The sequence below is a fragment of the Parasteatoda tepidariorum genome, chromosome 4 (assembly GCF_982258835.1).
Source record: "Parasteatoda tepidariorum strain Cologne lab strain chromosome 4, Ptep-v5.0, whole genome shotgun sequence".
In the NCBI taxonomy this organism is placed as follows: Eukaryota; Metazoa; Arthropoda; class Arachnida; order Araneae; family Theridiidae; genus Parasteatoda; species Parasteatoda tepidariorum.
Window position 1 is genome coordinate 56,327,943 of NC_141758.1, and position 26,814 is coordinate 56,354,756.

The window sequence follows — 26,814 nt, forward strand, 5'->3', positions numbered from 1 at the left end:
AAAAATATTGGATGCAAATCATCTACCTTTAAGTAAATTAGACTAATGATACAAAAAAAATCTACTTTAAATATGAAAAAGGTGACAATTTATACCAAATAATTGTGCGTAAAAAATGAAAATAAGAATGATTTGTACAAAGAAGTAGTTTAAAAAGTAGTAAGACTGATTAATAAAGAAAATAGTTTTCTTAATAAATGTAAATGGAATACGTGAAAACATAACTAGTTAAGCCTTTTCGATAAAAACTATTAAATTGTTTTACTTTTTCACTATTTTTTTAAATAGCTATATTTCAGTTTTAAAAGTGATAAAAAAGAGAAAAAGTATTTTATTTGAAAATATTCATGAGTACTTAATCAGTGTTTAAACCGATTTTCAAATATTTGTTTTCTGTAGAAAATGTCATCCCGTTTTATTTTATATAATTTGTAAAAGCAAATGGGTACATTTTAGTTTTTAGTTATAAGAATAAAATAAGTTTTATATCAATGTTAAACCAACCAGTATTTTGAAAGAAGTTTAGTTGTAATCACAAAGACTGATAAAAGGAAAAGGAATGGTGGAACTTCAAACAATAAAAACAATGTTTGCTTTCAATTATGAATCCTAAAGCTAGTTCATTTTTTTCCTTTAAAATCAATTAAATTGATTTTAAAGGAAAAAAATGAATTATTCGCTCCAATGCCAAACTAACTTATATATATATATTTTTAAGAATAAAGTTACATTTCTTTCTTTTTAGTTTTAAACTATATATTTGGTATCCAGCATAGGATAAACGTAACTTTTGTATAACGTAAAGTGAAACGCATAATTAAAAAACATTATTATTTTTAATTTCGAAACCATTTATAACAATGTTAATATTTTATTGATTTTGTGTTGACAAGTTTTGGCGACATTTTTTCCTGCCAATAGCGACAATTGCTATCGACCTTAGTTTTACAATAAAATTTTTTTTAACTGAATAATTTTCTGATGACGTTTTGTTAGTACTATAATTTTAAAGGGACGGAATTCAGAATGATACACTGTTAGAAATTTCTCTCAAAAATTAGTTAAATGTAAATCATTTTATTCTTATTTTACCATATTCAAACAAAATAGTTAAATAATCATAAATAAGATGGTATTAAAACTATTATCTGTGAGAAAAAAACCGTTCATGAACTGTTAGCGCCAAATTTAAATAATCTTAATTTTTTCGCACCAACTAGGCCCACCAAAGGATGTCACTGCCACTTAGATCTTTGCAGCTGGGTAAAGTTATAGCCTAGAAGGCTAATCTGTCAATTTCATGGCCCACAGAACGGTGGTTCAAGTCCCAGCGTTGACATCCCTACATTTTCTCCATTCCATTCAATTTTTGAAGTTTCCAGTGTTCTTCACTTCCTAATTTGTGACCACGGACTATTAAAATACGATATTTTCCCTCACACATGGATGGCAGCACCACAAAGCTGCTTGGCACAAAAAGTCTAGTATTTTCCATATCTTAGGATAAAATAAAACAACCAGATAAACTAATTAAACCTCTTTCCACGGTTAATTTGGTAAAACACAACTCAACCACAACCTAACTCAAAGACCCGTCCCCTAAGGAAAAGCTTATCTCCAATATCCTGTTGAATTTCTTTTTTACGGTTTTGAAACCATGCTAGTTATAAATGGTCAAAAAACCGTGCAGTTTTGTATTCATGGTTTCCTAGCCATTCTGGTTGTAAACTGTTTCTACACCGTAAAACGTTGTTGTTGTTGTTGCCAATTCCCATCTGGTCTGACGGGGCCAGACCAGATCAATAAATCCGTTGACATTAAGAAAATCCGAAACCCATAAAACGTAAAGGTAAAAAGTGTCCTTACCGTAAACTTAACTGTTAATTGAATGAGCAGGCTGCTGTCTGTTATTTTACCTTATTATTTGAATGAAAATTCTAACCGGTAGTTTTTATATGAATTTTTTCCTCGGAATATGTTATGGTATTGGAGATGTATTCAGGTTTTAGTATAAATGACGACGTCATTATGACGTATGACTTACTATGCTATTAGAAGCTTTGGAATTCGATGATTCACAACATTCGAGGAACAACAAATTTGTAACAATCTTTTTACGTTGCAAAATATAACGTTATTATGATATAACGTAACGATTGGGACCATCCCGAGCTAAGAACAGCTGAGGTGGGGTTGGAAAATTTGGCAGATCTACAAATTTTTTTAACAACTAATAATTATTATAACTAGTAATTATTATTACAAGTAATCAAAATCTATGATTACAAGTAATTTATTACATAGCAGAAATTTTTTGTAATCAATTAAAATTGTAATCGATTACTGTAATCGACGCACAGCTCTGCCCTCTTGATGAAAATAATTACCAAAATCAATGATTAATTCCCAAATTTCGACATTTTTAACAGTACAAATAATGCAAAGTTGGAGTCATTTTTAAATATTAAAAAATTCGATCAAAATCGTATTTAATTTTCACTAAACTAGCTTCTCTTCATGATGACGTTGTGGAGCCATTCTCATAATAAGAAATGAGGAAGTAGCTAAATAATTAGAAATGAGGAAGTAGCTAAACATAGACTTATAACATGATTGACCTAAAGGCCTGGTTTCTTAGGACAAGCGTCTTATCTGGACGTCAGCGTTAAGTTGACGTTACCCTGACGCCAACAAAATACTAGTTTGTTAGCTCAAGGCCTGGTTTCTTAGGAGAAGACTGGGCGTCAGCGTTAAGTTAATATAATTTTGACGCCATAAAAATACCTTTTTGTTAGCTCAGCGTGAGCAGTCGGTCCAACACAGACATTATCTTGCATTGCGCATGCGTTAATAACGTAAACAAATATTTATTTCGAATTTGTATTGATTTTGTGATTGTCGACCAGTGCTTTAAAGAAAAAATAAGGACTTTGTCCAAGAAAAAACACATTATAGCTTAGCGAAATGAAGAAGAGGAAAAAGAAGCTATGTTTAATGTTAAAATTAAAATCTTGACTGATTTCAATGTTCTGTTGTTGGCTGTTGTCCGCCATTGCTTCTGCTGTTAACGTCACGTTGTAATCCAACTGCAGCTGATTTGGACGGTAGTTGTCGTTCAAGCTGAGCGTTCGATGACGTATGTTGACAAACTCATACATTAACCAATCAGAGGTAAACGTTCGTTTCAAGCTGACGCCGACGTTTCCTAAGAAACCAGGCCTTAAGATTGAATCATGAATAATGGTTGAAATCTTAAAGTAATTATGAAAATAGGACGTTATTAAAAAAATTTAATTATTATGTGTAATTTATTTAATTTTTTCCGGCGTTATGAGCTCCTTATACAGTTAGAGTGGGTTCAAATGTTTTGAGATATATACGCCGAATCATAAGGTGAAAAATATTATATCGGCTCTTACAGTTGCTGTTACAATCACAACGCAAAAGTAAGAAGTAAAAATATTTTGCTACACAAAATCCTAATGTTTGGTTCTGCTATAATAAATACAGATAAAGTAATAGTTGGTTACTTGCACCGCGAGAGGAAAGATAGTGATTATGCCTAATCATGTAATTTAAATCAGTTTTTATTGGATACTTGTAATAAACGTCATGCGTGTGTGTCGAACCTGATTGGCTTCTGAATCGACAAATACCCTGATCTACCTGAGGCTGCTATACTATGTCTAATTCAGGGGCTCTAGATCTACCTACGATGACATCACTTACTGGTATCCAATTAAAACAATTTCGATGTTATGTGCTCTTCATGCTGTTCGATTGGGTTCAAGTGTTTTTAGATATATTCGGCGAAGAAATAGGCGAAAAATAATATCTTTGGTACTGCAGTCACGGTTGCAAAAACAACGCAAAAGTAACAATTAAAAATACTTGAAAAGCGTGAAATAAAATCCTTTTTGATAGTTAAGTACAGCGGTTGTCAATTTTTCGGCTTTGTAACTCTATTTGATAGAACTTGTTCTTATAGTGGAACCCAGGCTTGGTAAAAAGAAGTTTATGAGCAACCGTAAATATGCTAAACAAGGAAAAAAAACACTAATTATTGCTAAAATATATTTAATGTGAAGAGAAAGAAAAAAAATTTAAATATTTAATATTATAAATTTGTTCTTGGTGTAAACATAAGTTGAAAAGGAATAAAATAAGCTGAATTGTGGTTTTCTAGAAGTATTTTATGTAAACGATAAGAATGATTGCCAGAGAAACGTAATTCGTTATTCTAAATTTGGTTATTTTGCTAGATGAGAAATATTTATTGAATTTTTTATAAATGCATATTTTCGTCAAAATTTATTCATTATATTTTTATTGAAAAAATTTTTTTTTTCAAACTTTGCTGTTTTTCTCGTTGGCAACAACTTTAAATGAGTTGTTTGTTTGACCAGGTGATTAGCTGTTGTGTAGTGTGAAATCTTTAATTATGAAAAAAATAGGTTAACCTTAAAAAGTCCTAAAAATTGGGTTTTTCATTGTTTTTTTTTATACACTTCATGAATATAATTTATTCTCAAAATTTTCTATGAATATAAATTGCCTTAAACATCTGCTATAGAGAAACTGAATTTAAAATCGCTCTCTCGAATTCAAGCCATCTGTCGTTTGATAATTCTACTTTTTTTTTTTAAATATTTTTTATGAAATATAACGAAGAAGAATGTGAAAATGAAATGAAAGTTTGTTAAATTGAATTCGATAAAGCAAAATGATTTCAATTTCAAAATTCAAAAATGTCTGATCGTTTTAGCGTTTATCGAAACTGAATTCTATGTATTACTTTTATCGCCTTGGTGTTTCGTTTTCAATTTAATTCTTGGTGTTATTTATTCATCGTGAAAAACACTTCTTCCACGGCATAATTTTATATTACATTTCATATGCAAGTATACATTTCATATGCATTTAAATATTAAATTGTTTTCTTTGGTAACGGAATTGAGAAAATTTACCGAAATAATTTATTGCCAATGATTTTAAACCAATTTTATCATTGCAATATTTATTTAGTCTTAAATTTATTTATTTTTTTTATCCGAGGATTCAAATTATTTCAGGAATATAGTGTTAGAGACGCATAAAAATTACAAATAGCGGGACTAAAACAATGTGTTCCGTAATTTTGTAAATCATCGTCTTAACATGCATTTTAATAAATCTTATGAAATATAAATTAAATAAAAGAAAGCGACCTAGGGGTTGCAAATTAATATATACAGTGAAAACTCTTGTAAGGACCATCAAAACCAGGCAAACCTCCGTATTAAATGCAGAAAAGGCCAAATAAGGAAACAGGAATATATATATATATATATATATATATATATATATATATATATATATATATATATATATATTCCTGATACTTGACTTATTTATATACTTGAACATAGTTGCACCCATTCATGGCAACAGTTTTTCCTGCGGGGGATGGTGTTTACCAACAGGATAATGCACCATGTCATAAGGGTCGAATCGTCATGGATTGGTTCGAGGAACATTCTAGTGACTTTCAAGTCATGTCTTGGCCCCATAATTCACCTGACCTTAATCCAATAGAGCATTTGTGGTCCTACTTGGAAAACCAAATTCGTGCTGCCACGCTACCCCCTCGCAATGTGAGGGAATTGCAGGACCAGTTGGTGAGCGCTTGGTTACCAGATACCTCAGACTACCTATCAGCAGCTTGTGGAATCAATGCCACGGCGGGTGCTAGCAGTTTTGAGGGCTAAAGGTGGTCCTACATGCTATTAGCAGGGTGATCATAATGGAATTGCTCTTCGGTATATATATATATATATATATATATATATATATATATATATATATATATATATATATATATATATATATATATAATAATAATAATAAATAAGTAAATACAAGAAAACACGAAGAAAGTTAAGAAAAACAATAAGTTTCATTTATTGCGCTTAAGCTGCAAGTAAACAGAACTCATTAGATAAGTTCAAAATGAAGAATAAAACAAAGAAAAATTATATAATATTTATAATATTTATTATAAAAATTATATAAAATTATATAATATTTTTCTTTGTTTTATTCTTCATTTTGAACTTATATATATATATATATATATATATATATATATATATATATATATATATATATATACATAAATATATATACATATATACATGTAATATAATATATGTAATATAATACAGGGCTCCAACCCTGTTATCAGTGTTGTATTTAGCTTGAAATAATTCCAGTCATAAGCCATCAGACGTTCTAAACAGGTTTATTTAAATGTAGGCTGGTATTGATTACAGTTGACGTCCACACTCCCTACGGGAGGGGAATGGACAAGACTTCTGACAATTCCTGAACAGCTTATCAGGATCAAATCATGATGAAAAGGACACGCAAAACTATGCGTTCTTACGTTTTATACCAACATAGATTTGAAGTAAAAAGGCACATTCGTACATTCCTTGTAACCTTACGCATTAAGGAAAATCATTTCTGCTTCCTTATAAGGAATTGAAAAAGGGAACGATTCTAAAAATAACTCTTCCCTTGAAATATAAATCTATTTATATTTCAATGGTATGTTTTCAGCCTTGAATTCCCGAAATAGAATCTCTCTACGCTTATTCTTTAACAAACACCTTTTATGAAAACGAAAGAGATTTAATTCTTTTATTAATACAAAAGTATTTACTTTTGTATTATATATATATATATATATATATATATATATATATATATATATATATATATATATATATATATATATATATATATATATATATATATATATATATATATATATATATATATATATATATATATGTTCGATACCAATTGATTGATTTCTACGCTGGTTCGTTTGTTAACAAATGAAATGGACTGTATTAAAGATTTTTATTATGATTGGTGCTACGAGCACGCTCATGCTATAAGATCAACAACTAATTTTCAACTGATTAGGGTTACAACAAACGGTGGCGAGGATGCTGAGACAAAGATGCCAAGTTGGCGCTATATTTCTGAGATATTGAACATCCACCCGCCGTTGAATTATATTCAATAAACATACAAATTAGCATAACAATGGTACATAAACATATTCCAATATAAAATTTACAAAGATTGAATAAATGCTGTAGGTACACATAATGAGAAAATTAACACACATCTTTTTTAATTGTCCAATGGCAAAATACACAATTTATTAATGCTACGTTTAACAATTCCCTTGCTCGTTTTAATCTCCGCTACTCTAACCTTTCCATCCGTTCCAGGAAATAGTTTTAAAATTCGTCCCAAGACCCACTGATTTACAGGAAGATTATCCTCCTTTATTAAAACCATCGCATTTAAAATTATGTTTGTTTTCTCTACCTTCCATTTTGTTCTTTGTTGCAAATTGTTCAAATAGTCGCGAGACCACTTAGTCCAAATGTATTGAACAATTTTTGTCAACCTTTGCCATCGAGAAAGTCGGGTTTCCGATTTATCCAACAAACTTGGTTCAGCTATGGCAGTTATAGATCTTCCAACCAAAAAATGCTGCAATCGCTGCAATTCCCTACTAGCCCCAACAAAGTTTTTTGCATTATCAGATGATATCGTAGCACATTTGCCACGTCTAGCTACAAAACGCTTTAAAGTAGCAAGAAAAGCATCGGTTGTTAAATCGGAAACAACTTCTAAGTGAATCGCCTTCGAGGCTAAACACACAAATATTGCAACATAAATCCGTTGGAAATTCCCTTTTCTCTGGTGTTTATATTTAATTTGGAAAGGGCCGCAATAATCAACACCAGAATGCAAAAAAGGATAATTAGGGTTTACTCTTTCTCGAGGCAAGGTTCCCATAAGTTGATTTGAAACAAGGGGTTTATGTTTAAAACAAACTATGCATTTATGTACAATTTTCCTAGCTATCGATCGACCACGAAGTGGCCAAAACCTTTCTCTAGTGCAATATAACAACGCTTGAGGTCCTAAATGGAGATTTTTGATATGCAAATGAGTCATCAACAATTTAGTGAAAGGATGGTCTGCAGGAAGTATAGCTGGATGCTTTTGAGAATAATCCAGAGCAGCATTATGCAAACGACCACCGACTCGGACAATTTGATGACCATCAAGGAAAGGATTTAAAGAGTTGAGTTTACTCTTACCTGAAAAAGCCTTGCCCTTGGAAATGGCCTCTATTTCCTCCTTAAAAGCAGATGCTTGTACATTTCTAACTAAAAAGGATTCCGTGTCCTTTAGTTCATTAGAGGATAACTTACCAAATCTTTTGCTACTTGGATTTCTACAGTTGAATATGAATCTGAAAGCATAACTTAAAACATTCAAAATTTTAGTATAATTATTGCTACGATTTAAAATATTGTCAATTAAGTCCAGTTTATAAGAAGTTAAAAGTATTTTGGCAGGGGGTTTGAGTTCCTGTAAAAATTCACTGTCCGAAGAGAGTTTTTCAAATTCTATTGGAACAATATTCAGTTCTTCTTTCAAAAAATCTGGTCCGAACCACCACAGTTCATGGGAAGCAATTTCTGAAGCATTCAGACCACGAGAGAGGACATCTGCAGGATTTTTATCAGATGCAACGTGATTCCAATGACAGTTCTTAGTGAGTTCTTGTATTACTTTAACTCGATTGCTGATAAAAGTCTTGAGTTGAACAGGTGACCGTTGAAGCCATGTCAACACAATTGTAGAATCTGTCCACAACATTATTTGTTGAATGGGCAAGGTTAGAGACTTCAGAACCTTGTTCAAAAGCTGTGCCAATAAAACACTGGCACACAATTCTAAGCGAGGGATCGTGATAGGCTTTACTGGTGAAACGCGGGACTTGCTGCACAAAAGTCTCGTATATGATGTTTCTCCCGAAATTGATTGCATGTACAGAACTGCTCCATACGCAACGGCTGATGCATCGGAGAAGCCGTGAATCAGGATTCCCCTCTTCTCCCCCACGTGACGAGGAATTTGCATGTTTTCAATGGCAGGTAGAGTAGAAACAAAACACTGCCAGTCCTTAGCCATTGAATCTGGAAGCGGTTCATCCCATTCCAATCTGAGTATCCAGAGTTTCTGGAGAAACAATTTAGCCTTGGTTAGTATGGGATCAAGGAATCCAAGGGGGTCGAACAAACGTGAGATGGTGGATAAGACCTTTCGTTTGGTGTATGAGTCATGCATATTTACATCAACCTTGAAAGTAAAATAATCTAAATTTGGGTTCCAGATAACCCCAAGGGATTTAATGGTATTAGGTGGCTCACAAGAGAAATCATAGGCTTGGTCTTCTAATGGTATGGAATTAGGAATTTTTGAAGTGTTAGTGCACCACTTGTGTAAGCTCATACCCGCCTTTTTAAACAGGTCTACTAACTGTTCTTGTAGTAATTGAAATTCTTGAAAGTCTGAACTACCTGACAAAATGTCATCCATATAAGTGTCTCTAATTATTACAGCAGCGGCTAGGGGAAAACTATCACCCTCATCAATGGCTAGTTGTTTAATAGTTCTGGTTGCTAAGTAGGGTGCACAAGAAGTTCCGTATGTAACAGTGTTAAGTTTGAAGGTTTGCACTGGGTCATTCACGCTATTCTTCCATATTATCAACTGTAAATTTCGATGATCAGGGTGAATCAAAATTTGCCTAAACATTTTAGAAATGTCAGTAGTGAACACATATACATGTTGCCTGAATCGCAAAAGTATTGAAAATAAATCTTGTTGTATAGTACCGCCTTTGTACAAAATATCATTTAAAGAAAGACCGGATGTCGTTTTGGAGGAAGCGTTAAATACCACCCTCAACTTAGTGGTTTTACTATCTGGGCGAAGTACACCATGATGAGGTAAAAAATACGAAGTTGTTTTATCAAGAGGTTCTACAACTAATTGCATATGCTGCAAGTCAGCATATTCCATTAAGAATGATTTGTAAAGTGATTGCAACTCCTCATCCTTTGAGAGTTTTTTCCATAATTGATTTAAACGCATTTCGGCAACGGCTTTAGAATCACCGAGCGAAGAGGGATCCTCCTTCAAAGGCAACTGTACTATGTAACGCCCTTCATGATTTCGATAATGAGTATTTTTATATTGAGTTTCGCATAACTCAAATTCGACACTATGTTCAACAGAGGGCTCCTCAACAGTTTCTATATTCCAAAATGCTTGTAGCTGTTTATCAAGGCTTTCCGAATTTATATCTGAACTAAGCGTTAATCCACAATATGCTCTATTTGTACTATTATCGGAGCTCCCTACGACTATGTAACCAAAAACAGTTTCTTGAAACAACCAATTACTACATGGCGATCGAAGCTGATTTGGCTTTAAAATTTCAAAAAAGAGCTCGCAACCTATAATTAATTCTACTTCTTTTTGTGTGTTAAACTCTGGATCAGCCAAATTAATGTCCGATGGAATTTTTATATTAGATACTTCAACCGGATTAATTATCGTCAAATTTGTAATCGAAGGAACAATTAAAAATTCTAAAGATGTTGAAAAACTTCCACTATTGTTTTTAATTGCAGTGGTTATCTTTTGTTTGATATTTACCGAAATATCGCTCAATCCAGAAACAGAAGCATTTATTTTTTCCTTTTTCAACATTAAGTTATTAGCTAAATTTTGTTTACAGAAAGAAAGATGAGAAGCGGAATCCAAAATCGCTCTGCATGGATAATAGTCTCCCAATTCATTTCTAATATAAACAACTGCAGTAGGCAAGAGAATATTTTGTTTCTTTTTTGATACTAAATAATTAGAAAAAGTGTTCGAATGTTCTTGTGGGAATGAATCATGCACTTGCGAGACAGTTGTTTGATCGGCGCCTGGCATCGTAGAAACTGAGGAGGTAGGAGGCGGGGAAGAAATCTCATAAATATGCAGTAAAGTGTTATGGCGTTTTTTACAAACGAAGCAAGAATTATTCGATTTACAGTCTTTAACTTTGTGATTATTCTTTAAGCAATTAATACACAAATTTAATCGTTTTATTTCATTAAATCTATCCGAAACCTTCATATTTTGAAAAGTATTGCACTTATAAATCATGTGTGGTAATTTACAGATTACACAAGAGTTAGGATTATTATTCGAATTCAGGAAAGATTTACTCTTATTAACAGCTTGCTTATGTTTATAAATTGAAGAAGAAGCTGTTCGACTAATACTATCAAGAATTTGGCTTCTTTTTTCTAAAAATTCTAAAAACTTATCCAATTCTGGTATTTCATTTGATGCGATCGTTTGTTCATATTGTTTTCTAGTTTCTCGATCTACCTTTTTCAAAATGATGTTAAGCAGAAGTATGTCAGATAAATTATTACGATCAAAATTTAGAAGCTTCAAAGCTCTGATATTTTTCTTTAAAATATCTACCATGTTTCTAATATCTCCAGCTGATTCATTTGTAAGTTTTTCAATTTCCAAAATTTGATTTATGTAAGTCTCAGTCAGGAGACGTTTATTCTCAAATCTATTTTCTAATGCTTTTAAAAGTGATTCAAAAGAATCGTCAACAGTTTCGAGACGTTTAGCGTCGCCCAGCAATGACGCTTTCAAATAATGCAATTTTTGAGAATCGTTTAAATCATTGTTTTTAGTTATAATGTTATCAAATTGCGATTTAAAATTGGGCCATTCGTCAAATTTACCATGAAATACCGGTAGTGGTATCTCGGGTAGTTTAATTTCTAGTTTTGTTTTCGAATCAGCCTGAGATATTTCATTTTCACAATTAATTATTGAAGGTTTAATTATCAAAGAGTTAAGAATATCTTTAATTCTTACCTCCAGAGCTTCGAGTCTGTCTACTGTTCCCTCCAAGTCCGTTTCTACTTCAGTTACCTCAGGGTCAGTTATGTCTTTTAGCCCATAATAATGCTCCTTTAATTCATCAACTTTTTTATACAATTGTTCCACACGCTTCAGCTTGACCTCTAATTCAGTATGGTTATGTTCCTTCGTCTGGTCAATGTATGTTTCTAGCTTTGTTATGGTACCTTTGACGGCACGCTTCCATCTATTTAGTTTTTCTTTTTCCATCTCCGGCTCGACGGACCACTAATGTTTGATACCAATTGATTGATTTCTACGCTGGTTCGTTTGTTAACAAATGAAATGGACTGTATTAAAGATTTTTATTATGATTGGTGCTACGAGCACGCTCATGCTATAAGATCAACAACTAATTTTCAACTGATTAGGGTTACAACAAACGGTGGCGAGGATGCTGAGACAAAGATGACAAGTTGGCGCTATATTTCTGAGATATTGAACATCATATATATATATCCAAACTGCACTAAGCACGATGATGATATATTTTTATAGTTGAAAGTTTAGATAGAAAAAAAATCGCGTCTCAAACAAATAAATCTCTTCTTATTTTTTAAAGTTAGTTAATTTTTATTGTATAAAATTAAATGCAAAACTTACACGAAAAGCATAATTGTTCGTTTATTTGAAACGTTATCGTTGATTCTGATGTCACTTTCTCTTGAAAACTAATCGACTAAATTAAACTAAATTCATTCTAATAACTAAAGTTAAACTAAATAAATTCAGGAAGCAGTAAATACACATCCTCTTCGTGCGGTGAATCTTTTTGTTCTGAAACTTTTCTGTGAAAATTCTTATTTTATAACAAATTAATAGCAATATAAGCTGTTCGACAATAAAGATATATTAGAGAAGTGGTGACTCAGGGGATAGAGCGTTCAATGATGTGGCCAGGGTTCAAATCCCAACGATGGCTGGTCGATACAAATCCCGCACCCAGCTTGAATCATGGGTTAGAGTCCCTTGCCGTCAGGCTAACCATGAGAGTTTTTCGTGGTTTTCTCTCTCTTTTCAACGCAAATGTGGATTAGTTCCAACAAAAAAATCCTCCACGAAGGCAAATTTCTTCCAATACTTTATCCAAGAGTTCTCTTGTCTTCTGGATTGGGTTCAAAATTACAGGGCTACGGAGTTGATCATTAGCTGTGGTAATCCCAAAAAAATTGGGTCAGCTGTTCAACTACGGTTATAAAATAAACTATCATTCATAATTGGTAAATCTGTTTTTGCACATTATATCAGAAGGGGTCATTTTTATTGTCATTTTTATTAAATTTTATTCATAGATCTGGTTTTCATGACGCCAACACGCATTTCCGCATCAAGAAAATGACACTGACGGAAGTTATTATTGTTTACGAAAAATCATGTATCTTCGATTACATTTTGAAAACAATGGTGCTAATCCTTAAGAACGACCAACCTCCTTTAACGACCATTTTAGTTTTGGAACAGAGAGTGGTCACTCCCGAGAGGTTTCACAGTATAAGTAATGAAAACGCAAAAATATTATTTAAGTATGGCGAATCAATTCTAAGGAAAGCAAAATATCAAATATAAAAACCGGTTTGATTGCCTAATAACCACAGCTCAGATTATCTTAGTTTTGTTAGACAAACTAATGTGTTTGGATGTTTTTAATCCCATCATCCTAGATAATGTTGTTGTTGTTGTAGTTCATTTGCGTCACACTAGAGCTGCGCAACGGGTTATTGGCGACGGTCTGGGAAATATCCCTGAGGATGATCCGAAAACATGCCATCACAATTTTGATCCTCTGCAGAGGGAATGACACCCCCGCTTCGGTAGTCCGACGACCTACACGCGAAGTCCAGCACTTTACGGTAGAACAGTTTAACGAGAACCAATACCGCACACCCTCGGTCCCTACGCAGAATAAACCAAGTCGTCACCACTGATCGCAGCCAGTGATGCTTGACTTCGGTGATCTGCTGGGAACCGTGTCTTAACGATCAGTCTACTGCGGGACTCTGAATTGCTAATGATTCGTCCGTTCTTTAATACTACATTATGTGTCGAATAGTGTGTATTGTCTTTATTTCTAGCAATTTTTCTAAAAATATAAATAAAAGGCGATAGCTTTGGGACCCTGTACTTGACAAGTAGGGAGTTTCTTGTTTTAGCTTACGTTTTTAGATTTAAAAATTTTCAAATAGTATATAATTTTTTATTCATATGTATATCGTTGAATCCATTTTTAGCTTTTAGAATTGGAATTTTATTCGAAAATTGTTTACTTAGAGGAAATTTTTTTAAATGTTCTATTAATTGAATTAAATATTCCTCCGAGACAAATGTTTTTCCTCCAGTACTCTTTTTTTCTGGCGTTGATTCTAATTTCATTTTTTTTTAAAAATAATTAATCTACTGAAACTTTAAAATATATAATTGAATAAAGGAAGAGAATAATATTAAATTTCCGCAAACATTCTGAAATCCTTTTAAAAATTTTATTTTCCAGAAACTTTTATTTTTCTTAAATTTCAAGTTTGAAAGCCATAACACGCTGTTTCAGTGGGTTTATATTTTATTTAAAAAATGCAAAAGCACTCAAACGTTAAATTCAATTAACTCTCTGAGAATGAACTTTGATTTATACGAAAAATATTTCTATTTTTCCATTTTTACTGCCATAGTCTTGTAGTTTAATTGCAACTTTTTGATGAACAGAAAGTTTTATTTGTTTACCTTTACCAACTTTGTAAAATTAAGTTAAAACTGAAATTACTGTTTAAATTGAAATTTAAAAAAATTGCTTATTTTTATGTTTTGTGAAATTTTGCGAATTCAGAACATATATATTAAGATTGAAATTCTATAACTAAAATTTTATCCATTTCTCCAACGATAATTAATTCTGTTAATTAATTCTGTAATTTCTCTGTTAATAGGGTTGATCGTTTTGCCAATTTACGTACAATCGATATAATAAGGAATATGGTTGTAGGTTGAAGTTGAACTAAATCTAAGATTAATTTAAGGTTAATTAAATTAAATTAATTAAGATTAATTTAATAAAATTAATGATTTTCAGATCAATGTTGATGTTGATCAAGCCAGACCAATATGACATGAATGAGATATTCGAAAAGTTCAAAGTTTAACTGTTAACCATCTTTTTAGGTTTTTTAGACCACTTTTAGGATAGGATTTTTAAAAAAAATTTCAGCTTTTATTCTACTGACCTTTAAGTGAAGGACTGAACAAAAAATTAAGAGATCACTATACCCGTGGGAGGAACTTTTCATCATAAATTCTGGTTCACCTTCATAATTAATTTAAAATTTAAAGTATGAAAAAAATGTGACTTGAGGCAAACATAGAGTTAGCCATGAAGTTCCAATTGCTAAAAAAATTCAAAAGACCAAAATGCTTACAAATTATTGCACTGTTAGAAACTTCACGGTAAAAGTAGTAAAATAACAATTTATTTAATTGTTATTTTACCATATTCAAACAAAACAGTCAAATAACCATAAATAAGATGGTATTCAAACTGTTAAATGTGAGAAAAACCATTTATTAATTGCTTTCACCTAATGCGGTTAAACAACCAGAATTTTATCGCACCAACTGGGTCCACTTAACGAAGCCACTCAGTTTCTTGCAACTGCGTACATATTATAGCCGAGAGGACTAATATGTCAGTAACATGGAGAGTTTGCAATGTCCTGTACTCTCCTATGCCTATTATCTAACGATAAACCTAGCTCCTATGTCTAGTTCAATTTCGTTTTTACTGTTTGGAAAACATGCTAGTTGTAAATGGTTGAAAAACCATATAGTTTTGTTTATATCCATGGTTTTATAACCATACTTCTTGTAAAAGGTTCAAAAACAGTGAAGGTAAAAAGTTTTTTTTAAAGTAAACTTTACGATTAATCAGATGGACAGACTGCTGCCGATTATTTAACCATAATTTTAGAATGAAAATTCTTACTATGTGGAAGAAAATTTCCCCATTGATTCATCTTAAGTTATTTACTCGTGTTTCGGTGAAGTGTTTATTCACTGTTTATAACAGTGCATTGTAAAGCTTATATTTTTGTATTAGCTATGCTTAAGGATTTTCATTGCCAAATATCCTAAAATTATCAAAAATCCCCTTTTTTTGTATTCCGAGTTATCCAGTTATAAATATTTTTGATGATAACAAGCAACAGCTGTAATATGAGAGCATAATTTATTGTGTTTTACAATAAATTAATTTGGTTTCAAAGCTGTATTTTTTTTTCATTTAAAAATTGCTGGATTTATAATTAGTAAATGGGTAGATAGTCTACTAAATTTTTATTTAGTGGATTTATTTATTACCCTAATAAATAATTTTTTCGACAATTATTAAATAAAATAATAAAAAATTATAAATATCCACTAAAAGCTGTATTTTTCATGGTGGATCAATTGGTAACGGCAAAACTTTTCAATTTGCTTAAAAAGTTCTTGAGATATGGTGAAATACGCAAAAAGTGAAATTAACATTAAGGAGTCCAAACTTTGGACAGCTCTCCTGACCAAGCTATTGTGGGACTATATTTCCCAGATTGCGGCAACCCCTATGTTTTTGGACTCAGAAGTCTGAATTCGTCACAAAATTATGTTTATTCAGAGAAAGTACAATTGTGTCGTCACGATTCGTCACTAAAATATCGTCTGCACTCGTAAATATCGTCTGATTTCGTAAGTAAAATATCGTCTGCACTAATTAATTAACATATTTAATTTCACCTCGAACCATTAAGATTTAGTCACAGAACGTGAAGATCAGATCATTAGATCAGAAGTTATTCAGGGTAGTTTATTTTGCGCACTGTAGCGAATGCATGAAAATATATTGTATGCACTGTACAATTACCTTATGATCAGCAACATACCACTAAATTAATGAACAAAGTGTCTTAACTTTCTCTGTAAAATAAATCTTCATGAATTGTACTATTCTTTATATATATTCTAATTTTTCTTCCTTTTCAGAATTAAAAAATACCTATCACCTCTGCTGAAAATTATGGAATCAAACATCAGAGGTTGTTGACACAAATTCTAGGTAAGCATTTTCTATTCCGTTCCTTTTAATGTATTAATAATCTAAAAATATAACGAATACCAGCCATGATCAAATAAAATACCATTAAGTTCTCTTAAAACTTCAAAATACTCGTTTTAACTTCTCCATTTATTTTATTTTTCTTACCTCTCAACTCCATCATAACGAGATAGTCCGTTTCTGACGTCATCAACTGTGACGTCAAGTGCTTATATCATGATTCCGGCATCGAGAATATATCGTATTATCATTGGATGATGACGCGGCTGGACTAAAACTATATTAGTTTTCATAAACTTCCTGCTGCAGCTGAAACTAAGTTACTGTATCCCAAATGAGAAACTAATATCTGTGTGCTGTCAGGATTTCGATATCTCCCTTGATATCTAATTAATACTGATGGGAATTCATTCTTTTATCTTTGCTCGAAAATATTGCACTTCGGGTTTAAATATGCGTTAACTTGACAATTATGAGTCAAATAGTTTCTGGTCTGTCATCTTTAAGTGGATTTTATCGCGTTGAAATCTGATGCTTATTAACAAGTGTATTGTTTGTCACCAATATAAACTAATATAGTTTTCTATGACACGAAAATCTAAACATAAATATTTGTACCTGTCTTTCCAATTATTACTGGTTGAAAATACACTTTTAAATTTCATTTTTGTCTGTGACTCAAAATGATTTTAAAAGCGTTCTGTCCTCGCATTTCGTATTTATTATAATGACACTAAATAAGATCATAACTTTTGAGATAGCGAATTTTGACACTGGCCTACTAATATCAGCTGTCGGAAAAGATACATTTTTTTTGTAATTAACTGCAATTGCAAGTACTTAATTACAAATGTAGACAACTATTTTTTTAGCCACCGTGGCTCAGAAGATAGAGCACTCGTCTCCGAATGAGGTGATACGAATTCCGAACACATCTAGTTCCAACTACAGTGGTAGACGAAAAATATCCTCAGTGGTAGATAGAAGAGTTGGAATCGCCTTACCATCGGGCTAACCTTTCTAGGGCTTCGCTATTTTCCTCCCCGAGCAAGGGAAATATAAGTTAGTTCTATCAAAAGCTTGCTCCAATAATTGATACAGACGTTCCCATGTCTTCTGGGTTGTTCCAGTTCTCTTAATTATGGGTCCTCTCGCCTCTTTGTTTTTTGGATTGAGTTCAAAATTACAAGGCTACGGAGTTAAGCATTAGTAATCGTAAACACAAAATTGGATAGACTGTTCAACGATGGTGATGAAGTAAAATATAGTGATTACAAAATACTTTCGAAATGTGGTCACCACTTCATTACTTGTAGAAAAAGCAAAGCATTCCCGCTACAGCCAATTATGAGCCAAGAGAGTTGTGACCAACAGCACGATCGTGGCATTGTATGTTTAGCATTGTATGTTTATGTTTCGAACAGGCCAAACATTGAACATTATGTTTCGAACAGGCGAAACAGGCGAAACAATGCTAAACATTGTATGTTTAGCATTGTATGTTTATGTTTCGAACAGGCCACTTTTAATTCCCTGACAAACTGGTACCCACCAATTAGAGGCTGGTTGGATTTCAAGCCTTCACTGAGGATCGAAATTCCAATAAATTCATTGTTATGATAATTTTAATTCATTATTATGACTGATTATTCATTATTATAACTGTTCAGGGCCACAAAAATATTCTTGCTAATTTCGCTGAAGGTTATGCTTAAAATTAAAAAAATATAAGTTGTTTAATGGCAGAAAAAAAAAATTCATAAAAAAAACCTTTAGAAAAATAAATAAGCTAATTTATTTCAGATTTTTTTCAACTTTTTATGTCTTTTACAATAGCGAATATTTATTTCAAAAAAATACTTGACAACTATGAAATATATGTACTTTTGTTAAGAGTTTAAAGCTTAAGTTAACTGGAAGAAAAACTAACTAAATCGGGGACATTCTGTTTGCGTTTGTACCTTGTTTATATACAAAACAAACGTTAAAAATAATTTCGAGGAATCACAGCAAGTTAATATTTTTTCTTCTTCAAAAATAGATGATGGTTACTCGGGGACATTCTCTTTCCTTCCGCTGATGGATTCGCCTAATTTCGCCTATTAGATTCAAATAATTAGTTGCGTTTGCACCTTGTTTCTTTACAAAATTACATTATAACAACAGCTTTAAACATTAGAGTATATGTGTTAAATGAGAAGGTGACTTATCATTATATATTACGCCATACCCCCAATTTTATATATAAGTGTGCTTGATAAATTTTTTGATATAATTAAATGATGCCAAGATCTATTAACTTAACAAACGACTCTAGTAAGTTAATGTGATAAATTTTATGTAGTTAAATAGTACAGATGCAGACAAAATAATGGTATTTGTGTAAATTGATTTAGATTTTGAACTTCTTTACTTTTTTGCCTTTATTTCAAAAATGTGTTTTCGAAAAACATTGCCAATGGAGCTTGTTTATTTTGTAACCTTACCGAAGCATACGGATTTCTAAAATTAAGATGACAATATAAATACGATAGTCTGTAAATGTAATCGATAAAAATTGTTATTGTAATACATAATGAGGCATTCAGTGACTTGCAGAAATTTATCATAATTTGTTATTATAAGTGTGGAAAACAATGGAAAATGAAAGTGATTAAAGGTGCATAAGAAAATAATACGAAAACTAAATAAAGTGTGCATGAGTCTTAACAAATTTCTTTACCTCTATACAAAACAAGTCGTCAGCAGTCATCACCGTAAGCAATCATATGTTTTTTATTTATTATGAAGCAATTGTTCAATTGTTTTATTTTTCTGTGCAAAATCTGTACGGTCTAGAAATTTGAAATTAAAAACGCCTATGAAAAATGTAAACAGAGAGCGATGGATTAAAAAATTTAACATTTGATAAATAGTCCAAGAGTAAGGTGCTAAATTTGTAGAAAACAATACCACGTCATCTTTTCAGCAACACTCAGAAAAACAACAGAGTTAACCCAAATAGCAAAATAAGGTTCATTGTCACTCAGCAAAAACCTTGTAATCTAAACCAAAAAAGGTTTGTTATGCGGTTTACGTTTAAACCTTCTAGCGTTAAAACAATCTGCTCTATTATACGCACATTACCCTTAGCCAAAATCTTGGAAAACAACCTTCTATATTAAAACCTTTAATCGAGGTTGACTTCGTGTTTTCAAGCGTGAAAAAATCCCTTAATAAAACTAGTCTCAATATGAAAATAATCTTAAATCTTGGTAATTATAAGGTTTCTTTCGGCAAAGTCTTGTATGCTCAGCTAAAATCCACCTTGTCATGAAATTTTAATGGGGCGAAATTCGTGCCAACCAGCCATCTCTGGGATTCGAACCCGGGTCACCTCATGGAAAGGCGAGAGCTCTATCTCCTGAGCCACCATGGCTCAAGGGATTTACTTGTACGATTTTAATTTCCGTAATTGAACGTTCAAAACTGATAAAATATAAACATCTTGATTTGCCCATAACATGATGCCATAACACCTCTTTGAAACTTTATCAGATCTTCGTTTGCATTAAGAATTTTAAAATTGCTTTGAATTTAATCACATCATCACAACCAGCCGATAATTTTTCTCCTGGTATATTTAAATACCGAATTCCATATCTCCTTTTTGCATTGATTTAACCCTCGATTATTAGTAGTAAAACCTTCTCCTAAGTAGAAAATTTATGAAATTCCAATGCAAGTTTAGATGTTTTTTTCAGAAATTTCAAAAAAAAAAAGAATGTAAAAAAAGAAGATTAAGGGAAAAAAATCCAAATTTCAAAATAGAATGTTCTGATAAACCGGAAATGAGTCAGAAATATTACTAACTTCTCTTCCTAAACGCAATCCGGAAACACAGCTTTTAGAATTATTATTAGAAACTGAGCCGTTTTCTTCGTAGGTTGTCTAATGAATGAATTCATTTCCCCCTCATATTGTTTTCATGAATCTCATGAAGCTGATTATACCAGATGAATAAGGCTCTCCCACAAAGCAAAGCCAAGTACACCCCCTCCCCTAACTCCCGCAAAGCCAAACAAAAAGAGTTTAATAACTCAACTGGTTTGCAAGAATGTATGTTTATGATTACATTCCCCAAATTTATATTCCATCATTTCTGATTTTCCTGTTTGGGTAATGTATACGTATTTTATTTTATTCATACACTGTAACGGAGTTAGCGCACTATTTTATAATTGATTATTTTAATTTTCGACCTATAAAAGTGAAGTTTATTAATCGTTTAAATATTGCATCTCAGAAAGTCTTACATAAAGTCTAACATTAAAACTAAAATTCCAGAGTTGGCATGTTTCTCCCACGGTGTAAAATTGGAAGAAAAATGTTTTTCTAACCAAAGTGGAAGAAAAGAAAGAAACTCTTTTTTAAAAGGAGATATCTAAATTATTAAATTAAATTTATAAACTGCTTACAATTGTAAACTATACTTCGTTGCAAGTAAAGACTATTGAGGTATAAAATTTAAGTAACCGACAACGACGGTATATAGTTAAGCTTTATTTCGTTATCAAATTATACAAATATACTTTCAAAACAATATAAAAGCTTTTAAAAGTCAAACACGTCAGATAGAAATTTAAACCGTGTTATCTTTTACTATGTATATCATAAAATTATTTTTAAATAAAATATTATAATTTTGTAGTTTTATTGGAATTTTAGACTTGGCGACATTTTTCGATAAGTAAGGAGAACATTCGTTCTTGAAAAAGAAATAACTATATGACGTTGGAAAAGCATTGGATTTAATTGGACCACTAAAAATGGCGCGTCTTATGCTGATATGCTCTTAGCAAATTAAATGCGAGATAGCTTTTTTTTTTGTTTCTCATAAGATGTAGGTAGGTACTATATTTACGCAGCCCTAGAGCTGCACATTGAGCTATTGGCGATGATCTGGGAAACATCCCTAAGGATGATCAAAGATATGACGTCACAATTTTGATTCTCTGCAGAGGGGATAACTCCCCTGTTTAGGTAGTCCGTCGACTTGCGCATGAAGTCGAGCGCTTTGCGGTTGAACAGTTTAACGAGGAAAAATACTGCACACCCTCTGTCCCTACGCAGACTGATCCAAGTGGTCACAAACCCGCACACTGACCGCAGTCAGTGATGCTTGACTTTGGTGATCCGCTGGGAACCGTGTCTTAACGATCAGTCTCCACTGCAGGACTTTTATTACTTGATTGATTATGGTGGTCAATAAGAAATCAGTCAAAAAGGAAGCTGTGCAACGTCCTTTCAACAGTTGGCATTGTTGATATAAGTTCATGCTGGGAGCTTGGCATACATTTGGCTTGCACTTAGATGCAAACAGGCTCTCTCCATAGAGATAATGTTTTTTTTCTTTACTTGCAACAGAATACAGTTCAAATAGTGCTAATAATTGTCTCCGTGTGTATTAATCATAACAAACTGAGCCGTGATGGCTCAAGGGATAGAGCGTTTCCTTTCCAATGAGGAGAACCGGGTTCGAATCCCACGATGGCTGGTCGATACGAATCCACATCCAGGTTTCACCGACCACAGTGCTGACATGAAATATCCTCAATGGTGGACGGATCATGGGTTAGTGTCCATTAGCCATCAGGCTAACTGTTGGAGGTTCTTTTGGTTTTCCTCTCCATGTAACGTAAATGCGGGTTAGTACCATCAAAAAGTCCTCCACGAAGGCAAATTTCTCCCAATACTTGATCCGGGTATTCCCTTGTCTTCTGGATTGGGTTCAAAATTACAAGGCTACGGAGTTGAATATTAGTAGTCGTAAACCCAAAAATTGGGTCGTCTGTTCATCGACGGGTATAAAATAAAAAATAATTTCCAAGATATTTAATATAATGAAAACATAAATGTGAAACTGAACGAAAAGTCATTTTAATGAATTTAAAGAATTTAAACAACAGTGATTTCTTTTAATATTTTATATAAAGGTGTTTACAATTATAAAAAGAGCTGTCAAAACGTCGCAATTCAAAAAAACTAACAAATGACGTACTATTCATATTTACTACTAAAAATAAATTGAAATTGAATTCCCAACTACAAAAATCATGCTAATTTTTATAATCAAATATTATTAAGAATGTATCCTCAAACCGATTCTTAAATAATAGATAAATTCTATTTGTAGCTATTCGAAAACGATTAAAAACTTGGAATGGTATACAAGTTGCAAAATTTATTTAAAATTTTAGTGCTCTAGCTATGTTGAAAATTTTGTTGCGATTTATCCGATTTGGTGATCAAATATCGATACATTTTGCTAGTATTAATCGGGAAACGATTGGATGTTTCATTGTCTTTAAGCAGGGAGCTTCATTTAAAATTTCAGTTATAAGATTTTATTGTATAGATACGAATGTGAATTAAGTAAAATATTTTAAAATGCTTGTTTTTTCGAATAATTTAAATACATGACCTTTTGCGATAATTTTCCCTCTTAAAATAAGTTTAGATAAAATTTAACAAATTTATAAAAAATTGCTGATATTTCATAGTTATACTCAAACTAAAAAATAAAAATTGAGTTCCCATACTGCTTTTGATTTTTTATGTATTACGCAAAATAGTTGAAAAACAAAATAATTTTTTGTAGTAATTTGATAAATATTTTTTAATTACACACACTTTAAAATATCAACATTGCAAACAACGAAACACTGAATAAATACACTCTTGAAATAAGTGGTTGCATTTGCAACATAAGTTAGTTATTGGCACTGTTCCACAATAAACAATCAATAAATAATCAAAACAAATTAGCAATCAATAACTACCAATAGAAAGTATGATGCAAAATTTGAAATTGTTACCTTATTCATCGTCAAGCTTCATATCTGAATAAATATGATACTTTAAAAATCCTTATCAAATAGAAGAATCGATAGCGCAATTTATAAAATCGAAAAGAGAGATTTGTTGTTGTTTTTCATTTACGTCGCACTAGAGCTGCACAATGGGCTATTGGCAACGGTCTGGGAAACATCCCTGAGGATGATCCGAAGACATGCCATCACAATTTTGATCCTCTGCAGAGGGGATGGCGCGTCCGCTTCGGTTGCCCGACGACCTGCACGCGAAGTCGAACACTTTACGGTAGCACAGTTTAACGAGGACCCATACCGCACACCCTCGGTCCCTACGCAGACTGATCCAAGTGGTCACCCACCCGCACACTGACCTCAGCCAGTGATGCTTGACTTCGGTGATCTGATGGGAACCGTGTCTTAACGATCAGTCCACTGCGGGACCTAAAAGAGAGATAATTAACGATATATCCAGAATTGAAGTGGAAATCGAACCTGTTACTTCTACTCCTACCTATTCTTGTCTAAGCATTTCAATTCAAGGTTAGTGAATACGTAACTTTTATGTTCCACGGTGGATTGATCATTAAGGCACTGTTCCCAATATGTTAATGAAGTCAAGCATTACTGGCAGTGGTGAGTGACGACTTCAATCAGCATGTTAAGGAACCGAGGGTGTGCGGTATCGGTCCTCGTTAAACTGTTCTACCGTAAAATGCTCGACTTCACAGGCAGGTCATCGGGCTACCGAAACAGGGGTGACATCTCATCTTCTCTGCAGAGGATTGGGATGGCGTATCTTCGAATCATCCTCAGGGATGTTGCCCAGACCGGCGCCAATAGCTTATTGTGAGCTCTAGTGCGAAGTAAATAAACTACAACAATAACATGTGTAATTGCGTATGTGCGTGTGTTCTACCGTTAATTTGATATTATAAACTGTAAACTGTACAGCCAGTGTTCCTTAATTATCCATGCTCGGTAACTTTTGCCAAATCGAAGAATGGTACACAAACCACCAGAGTTAAAGTTAGAATCAAACCTGCTACAGCCACTATTTTGAGAACAACTCTGGAGGAAGGACAGTACTTCTCGGTCAGGAAAGTCTCACCTTTTTCTTAGTTTTTAAGTTCACAGTTAAAAGCTTTACGTTTTTTTGATAAAAGCACAGCTAAGAGCTTTAATTTCAAAGTCTTTTTAAGAACCTCTGACCAGCCGTGATTTTATTAATTTTTAAGTCATTCGTATCATACTCTCAGTTTGCATACTGTTTTCTTCTAAACGTCGGTGTTCTTCGTTGAATGCGGGACACGAAACTGCTACCTAATTTACTCTTACTGCAGTCCAATGTAGTTCACCTAGGCTTCCCGTAACTTATTGTACTGTTTTAAGCGTGCCATGGCCTCAGCAGAAATCGGCAGGCAGAAGCGTTAAAAATAAGAACAATGACTAAAACAAATTTTTGTATTCTATTCTACTTCATTCTATATGATTAATGAAAACTGCACTGCGTGAGAATAAAATATTATTCATTAACGGTAAAATTGTTTTGATTTTTTAATGTAATTGCTTAAAAAAAGTTCCTTAAAATTGGTTTATTTCGTACTTTTTGACATAAACCTTTGTGCATCTTTTCATTTGTTTAGTGTGAAGTTTTTGTCTGAGTATTCCTATGGAAAACTAATAATAAAAATGAATTTAAACATAGGTTTTTCAAATATTTTCTGTGAATGTCAATCATTTCTAATTTTGGGACAATTCAAATTACTCAAGGTATGCATATGTCAACCCGTCTCGTTTTAAATGTCACCGTTATGAGCCTGACTAATTGGAAAAGTATTAACTATTTTTTATCCAGCAATATATTTTACTAAATTGTTGCAGGTGCTAATTATTTTTGCACTTATCAAAAATGTGCGATTAAAGATTTACTTAATCAATCTGCAGGTTTTTTGCAAGAAGCTTTGTGTCTTTGTTTAGAATTGAGAAGTATAGTAAATCAGAGAAACTGAGCGATGAATATTTTTGATTCACCTTGAAGCTATTTGGTCTCATTGAAAACAACTTGAAATAAATCAGTTTTTTTTTTAGAGATCATAGGTTAGAGTTTGAGAAACCATTTGAGGTTTTCGTTATTATCCTCTACATGTAACGCAAATGCGGGTTATTTACTTCAAAAACAGTTCTTTACAAAGGCAAATTTCTCCCAATACTTGATACAGAAGTTCCCATATCTTCTGGATCGGGTACAAAATTACAAGGCTACGTAGTTTGAACGTTGGTAGCTGAAAACTCAAAATTTGGTCGACTGTTCAGCGGCGGTGGTGATAAAAAAATGAAGGCATACTGAGTTATCGCAAGCGTTTCTAATAGCTGTATTTCTAATTTCAGGAAATAGTTTGTGTCAAAAAATGTGATGCAAAAAATTCAATGTTTAAAAAGTCTGTCTACAGTCGGCGAATTAAAGGTAAGAGTTTAAACTATTGTCCAAATATTATATTAGTGTTGTTAATTGTTTTTTATGTATTAATATGTCTATCTATTAAGATAATATGTCTGAAGCTTTGCAAAATAAATTTAAGCATCGTGAAAAGGCACAGGTAAGTCATTGCCTAAAACAAATTTATTTCCGGTTTTGTACACTGACAAAATATCTTCTTCACTGTCAAAACACAGAATGAGTATTTAAACTTAAAAGGTCATGTAGGGAATTCAGTTTTTATTTGTTATTAATATTATTATTACAAGCCTTCTTTGGTAAATAGCTCCCTGACAAAGTTATCTTTTGTAAGTTATAGACTTAAATGGTAACCAAGTCGAAAGCACAGCGCAACTGTATTTAAATATTCTAATAATTCAACCCCTTCTCTAATTATAACACCTTATTAGTTTTAAACAATATATTTACCCAATTTTTTCATCGTCTAGCTGTTGCCAGACGATGAAAGAACTTTGATTTCAATCTTAAAAATATTCATAAAATGTCCACGATATTGTTAAAATACTCTATGTATTGAATTCTTG

The 26,814-nt window shown here is 32.4% G+C and overlaps 2 protein-coding genes across 5 annotated transcripts in view; one reads left to right on the forward strand and one right to left on the reverse strand.

Annotated features, from left to right (window-relative positions):
• LOC147810969 (uncharacterized) overlaps positions 1–12,075 on the reverse strand; it is a 41,978-nt gene extending 29,903 nt beyond the window's left edge. The window contains exons 1-4 of the mRNA XM_087162173.1: positions 11,821–12,075; positions 8,460–10,353; positions 8,286–8,326; positions 7,270–8,211 (exon numbers count right to left, since the gene is read on the reverse strand). Coding sequence (XP_087018299.1) covers positions 7,270–8,211; positions 8,286–8,326; positions 8,460–10,353; positions 11,821–12,075 — 3,132 coding nt within the window. The remainder of the gene's footprint in view (positions 1–7,269; positions 8,212–8,285; positions 8,327–8,459; positions 10,354–11,820) is intronic.
• The window catches only part of LOC107440650 (uncharacterized), a 189,690-nt gene that overhangs the window by 75,077 nt on the left and 87,799 nt on the right, over positions 1–26,814 (forward strand). Inside the window, exons 3-4 of one of the 4 annotated variants that reach the window (XM_087161162.1) lie at positions 16,867–16,939; positions 26,182–26,257. The gene's annotated coding sequence lies outside the window, so the exon portion shown is untranslated. The other 3 variants (XM_087161165.1, XM_087161163.1, XM_087161164.1) reach the window with 3 other exon arrangements.